Here is a 7644-nt window from a genome sequence, read left to right as displayed (position 1 = left end):
TTTTTTTTTTTTTTTTTTTTTTTTTTTTTTTTTTTTCCAGCTTCTGATGCGTAAGTGTTCGTTTGTTTTTTTAATAATTACTCAATCCTATTGTTATATACTTGCCGATGAGTTTTTTTTTTTGGAACTCCGTTGATCCATTTATGCAGTTTTGTTATCTCTAATTAAAATTGATTCTTATATTTGAAAAAAGACAGCTGACTTCTTTGAACTTTCTTTACGAGATTTTTCTACAATTTGTTTGGGATGCTTGTTCCCCCCTTTTTATTTTATTTTATTTTATTTTTGGTTGGGAAATGTTCTTACCTTTCACTGAACACAACGCTAATGTGGATATTGCAGGGAGATGTATATCCTGTGGAGCCATATGAGCATTTTCATTCAAATCAAGTTCTTGACGCTCACTGGGGTGTTCTCTATGATGGTGATGTATGTATATAATTTTCAAATATTTCCATTGTAGTTCTAAAAGCAAATTTATCTGGATGTCTCTTATTTCCTTGAGTAGTATTAGGACACTTCGCTGAATATATATCCGACCAGTGCTGATTGAAAAGTCATCCATTTGGGTGAGTCAAGTTCGATATTTAACCTGAGTCTTTTAACCATAAGGTTGTTTGTTATATATATATATATTTTTTCCTTTGAGGGCTTCCTCTGTTGGATGTGTGAGAACATATGTTCTATGTTCTTTCTCGTGATTTATGCGTTGACTAGCACTTGGCTGGGAGAAAAAAAGGACTTCGAACTGAAATCTTTATGAAAGCTAACCTTCACCAAGAGCTCATAGCCATTGATTCTAAGGAGGAGACTTTAGGACTGACAATTGGTAATATACAGCAAAGAAGTTCCATTAAAGGGGAGTTGATTTTTATTTCTGCCAATGAGGAAGCTATATGGCATCAGAGTTGCAAAACAAAATGGTTAATTGCCAATGAGATCATTGATGAGTGGAATAGAAGGAAAAAGAGTGGAGTAGTCATAAAACTTGATGTAGAGAAGACTTCTGATTTGGTGGATATAGATTTTTTATAGGAAAGCCTTCTTGTAAAGATTTTGGGCAAACTTGGAGGACATGGATTAGAGAGTGCATCTCTTTAATGAATTTATCCATTATTATCAATGGTAAATCTAGAGGAATAATACAAGCATCTAGAAATCTTCGTCAAGGAGATCCCCTTTCTCCTTTTTTTATTTATGCTTGTGGTTGATTGCCTTAATAGGATGCTCTTATCAGCAGAAAAAAAGGGTTGATTGAAGGTTTTCATGTAGGAAAAGATCCGCAAAAACTATCCATCACCGACCTCCAATTTACTGTGATGATACCATACTATTTTCTTCTTCAAATGCAACTCATCTCCACAATCATTTTCATACCATCCAGTTTGCGGGAGCTTCGGGTCAAAATATTAATTGTCAGAAAAAGGAATTCTTGGGTGTTGGAATTGACTCGCAGCAAGCTTAGTGTCTTGTTTCCCCCTTTAGTTTCCGGATTGGATTTTGGCCAACTACCTATTTGGGTCTCCCTTTGAATGACAATCCTTGTACCCTAAATTTTTGAGCTCCAGTTATTGAAGAAGTGGAGAAGCATTTGAATAATTGGGGGGCTTCTCATATATCAAAAGGAGGTAGGCACACTCTTATCCAAGCTACGCTTACAATTTTTCTATTTATTATTTTTCCATTTTTCTTGCTCCATCCAAGGTCACAAATCCCTTGAGAAGTACAGGACTTTTCTTTTGAGGGGAGGCATTGTCAAAAGGGCATCCACCTCCTCAGATGGTCTATTATACAATCCTCTATTGATGAAGGATTGGAGATTTTTGATATACACGAAAGGAACATCTCAATTTTGGCCGAATGGATTTGGTGTTTTCACCAAGAAAAAAATGCTCTTTGGCGTAGAATTATTGCTACAAAATTTGGTTCCGGACTTGTGACCTCAAGCTGGGTAGAGTTCTTTTGCAAACTTCCAAGGGGCCATGGAAGTCTATTCAAAATTTGCAGAATCTGGTTTACAACCATATTGAAGGTAGAGTTGGGAGGGGAGCCAAAACTCTGTTTTGGAAGGAGGTTTGGTTGGAAGCACAAAGTTTTCAACTTAAATCCCTTTCTTTACCATCAATCTCTCAGCAAAGAGGTTCCCATTGCTTATCTTTGGAATCAAAGTGCTGTTTCTTGGAACTTTTTCTTGAGAAGAAATCAAAACGAAGTTAAAATTGAAGAATGAGCTTCTCCAATGTGAAACAAGACATCTCAATCATCGAATATGAACCTCAAAGAAGATGGGTTTGAATATGAACCTCAATGTTCGGTAATGTGCAAATTTTTGTTCCTTCCAGTAAAAGTGATGGGATATTTTCTAGTTGGTCTAGTTTTAGGTCAAATGATCCACAATTTCTGCGCCATTTTCTTGTGTACATATCGCATCTCTTTTTATCAAAATGTTATCTTCTTGTCATTTTAATTCCTTCCTTCTTATGTAGTTTGTAGATTATCTCTTCTGCAATTTTTCTTTAACTTTTCATGTGTTCTGCTAACTTTCAGTCAAGTGGTCTTCAATCACATACATTATCTATGCTAGTAAACGATTATCCTGGAGTTCTCAATGTTGTTACTGGGATTATTTCTAGAAGAGGTTATAACATTCAGGTAGGTTCTAATTATATTCTTAACTTCGAACTTTTTCTTATTTTCAACGGTGTCGTGATAATTTTGTATTTGGAAAATTTTCAGAGTCTTGCTGTAGGACATGCAGAAAAGGCTGGATTATCTCGTATCACAACAGTCGTTCCTGGAACTGACGAGTCAATTGGAAAGTTGGTTCAGCAGCTTCATAAATTAATAGATCTTCATGAGGTAGCATGTTCAGTAATTTTCTATTGATAAAGTTTAAATGCTAGTACTAATGCTTCAAATATTTTTTTGTCCCTACATTTCGATATTTGAAAGTATTCTAGGCAAAATGTTTTTCACTTTGGAGGTTTCATGATCCTATTTAGTATTTTTTTTTTTTTTTGTTAGATTACAAATTTAGTCTTTGAACTTTAACGTTTGTGTATTTGGTATATGAACACTCAAAAGTGTCTCATAAGTCTCTAAACTTTCAATTTTGTGTTTAATAGATTTCTTAAACTTTCAATTTTATGTCTAGTAGGTAATTGAAGAATTTAAATTTTTTTAAAAATTAATTAATTTATTAGACATCAATTTGAATTTTTCTAAAGGAAACTCAAATGTGTTTAGTAGATATGTTCATTTTAAAAGTTTATGGTTTAAATTTGTAATTTTTAAATTTTAGGGACCAAATAGACCCAAATTGTTGCAAGTTATTAATTTTTTTGAAAGAGATGCCTGTGCCATTTGACTAAATAAATCTCTAACACTAGGTAATAATACAGAAAGAATAGGAAGGGATGATACCTAGATTTTTACAAAATGATGTTACTGTCCGTTTTCATATTCGTTTTCTTAGTTTTCATGACTTTATTTCTCTCCTTGTAGGGGTTTGTTTTGTTTGAACACATGTATCTTTTCATTATATCATAAGTTCGTATATTGTTCAAAGAACAAAAAGCAAACAAAACCCATAGTACCCTACTTAAACTACGTATCTAGTGCGGGAAACTTGCTAAAAGATAAGTTGGTTCTGAAGGATGAAGGCCCTTACCTAAAAGATTAACATATCCTTTCTTTTGTTGAGATATTTTATGGTTCATTTTGATCTTATCTTTTTGTTATATTTAATTTATGCTTATTTTATTTTTCATATGAGTTCAGTTGAGAAAAAATAGGTGGCATTGTTATTTACTCTATTCCTCTAAATAATATTTCATCTTTTTTATATTGAGAAAAAAAAAAAAAAAAAAATCCATGAATAATCTTATGAGATTCTTAAAAGTGCATAGCTTACAGTATTATGATCTTGCGACTTGTATTAGTTCATGATTGATAAAATAATCGGGGATGACATCTTCAGGTGCGGGATCTAACGCACTTGCCGTTCGCTGAAAGAGAATTAATGTTGATAAAAGTTGCAGTAAATGCTGCTGCCAGAAGGGATGTCCTCGATATTGCTGACATCTTCCGTGCAAAAGCTGTTGATGTTTCTGATCATACAATTACTCTTCAGGTCATCTTCTTTCCTTGATGTGGTATAGAGAATTTTGCATAAATGCAGATATATATTTATGCGGCTAAGACTATTATGTGCGTGATTTATTATAAATATAGTAACGTCAGTAGAGCAGCAAGTGGGGATCTTTTTTCCTCTAAACTAATTCACTGATTGAAGAAATACTACAATTTCTAGCTCAATTTGGACTAAATTCATTTATGTAAGTTGGTTGTTCAAGCAAACGAGTTGTCTATAATGATTGAAGAAATACTATCATTTATAAGGAATGATGTTTGCGACAAATTCTTTGGAAACAAAACTGCTAGTAGTAGGCTTGGGCCGCTACAAATGTATTAGGGCTAGACACTGACTAATGTGCCAGCAAAGAGGCTGAGCTCTGAATGGGGGTGGATACGAGGCGGTGTGCCAGCAAGGACGTTGGGTCTCGAAGGGAGGTGGACTGTGAGATCCCACATCGGTTGGGGAGAAGAACGAAACATTCTTTATAAGGGTGTGGAAACCTCTCCCTTGCAGACACACTTTAAAAATTTTGAGGGGAAGCCCAAAAGGGAAAGTCTAAAGAGGACAATATCTGCCGACGGAAGCCATTACAAAAATATTGAAAATAAATGTGTAATCTTATTTGCTTAAAATCAGCTCTGTAAAAGGGGAAAAAATGATGCACTGAAGTGTTCTTACCCCTTAAGAAAATGCGCACTAGAGCGCTTGATGTTAATGTTAAGCGAAAGTATAACTTCTCTATAGTATAAGTGCCAAAGTAAGTATTGAAGAATGTTTTTCTACTTTTATATGGTCTTTTTTTCTTTCTCTTTTGATCTGGCGATTCTTATGCTACAATTCTTCGTATTTACTCCACAGCTCACTGGGGATTTAAACAAGATGGTCGCATTGCAGAGGTTGCTGGAGCCATATGGGATATGTGAGGTTTGTACTTGATTTCGATCTCTTTTAGACTAGCAGTTGGAGAAATAATTCCTGTTAGGACTTTTTCCTTAAAAATTGAATATTGGATTATTAATGTTTTCTTAACTTAATCTTAGAAATTACAAATATAATGTGAGGTTGAACACAAATGTTCTCTTGTTCTGATACCATCTTAAACTACCATTAAATCTAAAATCTAATAATTATGGTATATTTAATGTTTTTACTTGCATTACCATTAAATCTAAAATCTAATAATTATGTTATATTTAATGTTTTTACTTGCATTGGTCGGAGAGAGGAACGAAACATTTTTTATAAAGGTGTGGAAACCTTTCCCTAGTAGACATGTTCTAAAATCTTGAGGGAAAGCCTAGAAGGGAAAACCCAAAAAGGACCATATCTACTAGCGGTGGGCTTGAGTGGTTACCTTTTTAGCACTGTGTTTGTGCATGTAAATGCTTACATACAACAATCCTAATTGCTGAATTCTTCTTTCTTTATCCGTAGGTGGCAAGGACAGGAAGGGTAGCATTGGGTAGAGAATCCGGTGTTGACTCGACATATCTTCGTGGTTATCCTCTTCCGATCTAAGTGCCAGCTACTTGATGTCAGTTTTTCTATCCCTTCCTGTTTACCACCATGAATGTTAAAGCAATATTAATCTGTTAGAGAATATCTTTAGCAACTGAATATTATTAGGATAGAAGCATGCTAGTATGTAACAAGGGAGTTGTTTATAAACAAGAATTAACATCTATTGACAAGTCGATATATTCATAAATTGGAGGGTTCGACATTTATATTAACAAATTAATTTTATTTCCGTTCTATAGTATTAATATCAACGAATATATAAAAAAAGACACCATTTGTCACACCATGAGTATAGATACCAATGATCGGACTCATAACTTACTGAATAATGGTTCAGTTTTTTAGCGTTCTCATCGAGGGCCAGTCTAAGTACCTCGAATGACTTGTTAGCAACTTATTGTATTGTCTTATCAATCTCTTGATATAATTTCCTTTGCATATTCAACGTCGTAGGTTGAATGGACTTCGTTTAAAGTTGGACAGTAATGAAGGTGGTTGAAGCACAAACTCAGATTGTGCATAGCCAAAATATGGACCTATAAGTTTCAGGCATTTTAGTCATGGTTGGCTTAAGAACGTTTCTAAATGAGTCTGTGAAGTAAGTGAGAGAAGAAGTGGAAATACAATTGTGTAGTATCATGTTCTTCAATTGTGTGCACCTTTGGATGAAATCCTCAAAGGATCTTCTTACCTGTAACTATCTCAAAATTGAAACATATCTTTTTGATGTTTTGAAGTTTAGAGAAATAATTTGTTTTGTTCTTTCTTTTAGAATGATTAATATTTTATTTTAATCTATGCTTTATAACATGAATAGCATTAAATAAAGGCAGTAGTTGGTCTCTTGGCAATTGTTATGTATAAACTATATGGAGTATAATATTTATGTTATAGTGATTGATTTTTATATGTGTGTTAATTGAGTACATTGTATTTCCACACGATAATCATATGTGACTCGATGTTAAGATAATCTTAAGTTATGAACTTCGGTTTAGGAGAGTTTGTTTTTTGATTTATATGGGTGAGAATGATTTTTAAGGTTGATTTAATAAATCTAATTCTAGGGAATTGACCAAGGAGGTTTGGAACAAAATTGTACGAGATGAAATTCTCTTCTCATATATTTGTAAGTACATAGTAGTTCTTTCACGTGCAGTTTTGGGATTTAAATTATAGAATCTTACTCTCATTAGCTTAAGAGGAACCTAGTTTATACTTGAGAGGAACCTAGTTTATGCTCGAGAGGAACTAGTTTATGATTGTATCATAAATAAATCGTAAAGAAAGTTAATTATTAGTGAAAGTTAAAAGGAGAACCAAGTTGAGTTTGAATTTTAATGGACTTATTGTTTAAATGTGCTTGAAGAAATTATTTGATGCATAAATAACATGTAACATTGTAACAGGTAGCTTTTATTTACATGTTATAAATTGAATGATTATGTATGTTTTATGGGATAAATGTACATTTATGTATGATCGATCATGACTTCGTATGGTTATGCATATATTATAAGAGATACCATTATCATGATTATGTGAGTCCCACGAATATGAACTTATACACGTTATATGAAGAAAATCTTATTGTGCACTGAATCATGATTATATATGTGGGATCCTAGGCATGTGGTATGCTAATAGAGTCATGACTTACTTTTCCATTTATGTAATATACGGATGTATACACTCACAATATTTTTCGTGTCCTTTTCCTTTTCGTCGGTTTTTAGCAACGTGTGTGCTTGCCTATAGCCAAGCCTAGGGAATACATTAATGAGCAGTCTAGTGGATCTACGTGCATATGAGTAAACTATTGGTAGAGAAGTACTGTGCATCCAATCCTACTCAGAAATTAAGTAGAGTCCAATGAACGATCATGAATCTAGGTCCCATTAGTCATAATATATGTTGTATATGAATGTATTTTTCAACTCTAATAGTTGAGTAATTTATTGAGTATTTCTTGATCTCCACTTCTA

General features: G+C 33.4%; 1 protein-coding gene across 3 annotated transcripts in view; it reads left to right on the top strand.

Moving 5' to 3' along the window:
- The window catches only part of LOC111432255 (acetolactate synthase small subunit 1, chloroplastic-like), a 19065-nt gene extending 12639 nt beyond the window's left edge, over nt 1-6426 (top strand). Inside the window, exons 7-13 of one of the 3 annotated variants that reach the window (XM_023069107.1) lie at nt 343-429; nt 2548-2652; nt 2737-2859; nt 3980-4132; nt 4997-5062; nt 5573-5673; nt 6130-6426. In XM_023069107.1, coding sequence (XP_022924875.1) covers nt 343-429; nt 2548-2652; nt 2737-2859; nt 3980-4132; nt 4997-5062; nt 5573-5656 — 618 coding nt within the window. In that variant the 3' untranslated portion in view covers nt 5657-5673; nt 6130-6426. Of the gene's footprint in view, nt 1-342; nt 430-2547; nt 2653-2736; nt 2860-3979; nt 4133-4996; nt 5063-5572; nt 5674-6099 lie in introns of all 3 variants that reach the window. The other 2 variants (XM_023069108.1, XM_023069106.1) reach the window with 2 other exon arrangements.
- The last annotated feature ends 1218 nt before the right edge of the window (nt 6427-7644 follow it).

The sequence above is a fragment of the Cucurbita moschata genome, unplaced genomic scaffold (genome assembly GCF_002738365.1).
Source record: "Cucurbita moschata cultivar Rifu unplaced genomic scaffold, Cmos_1.0 Cmo_Scf00003, whole genome shotgun sequence".
Classification (NCBI taxonomy): domain Eukaryota; kingdom Viridiplantae; phylum Streptophyta; class Magnoliopsida; order Cucurbitales; family Cucurbitaceae; genus Cucurbita; species Cucurbita moschata.
This window is presented reverse-complemented; position numbering and strand designations above follow the sequence as displayed.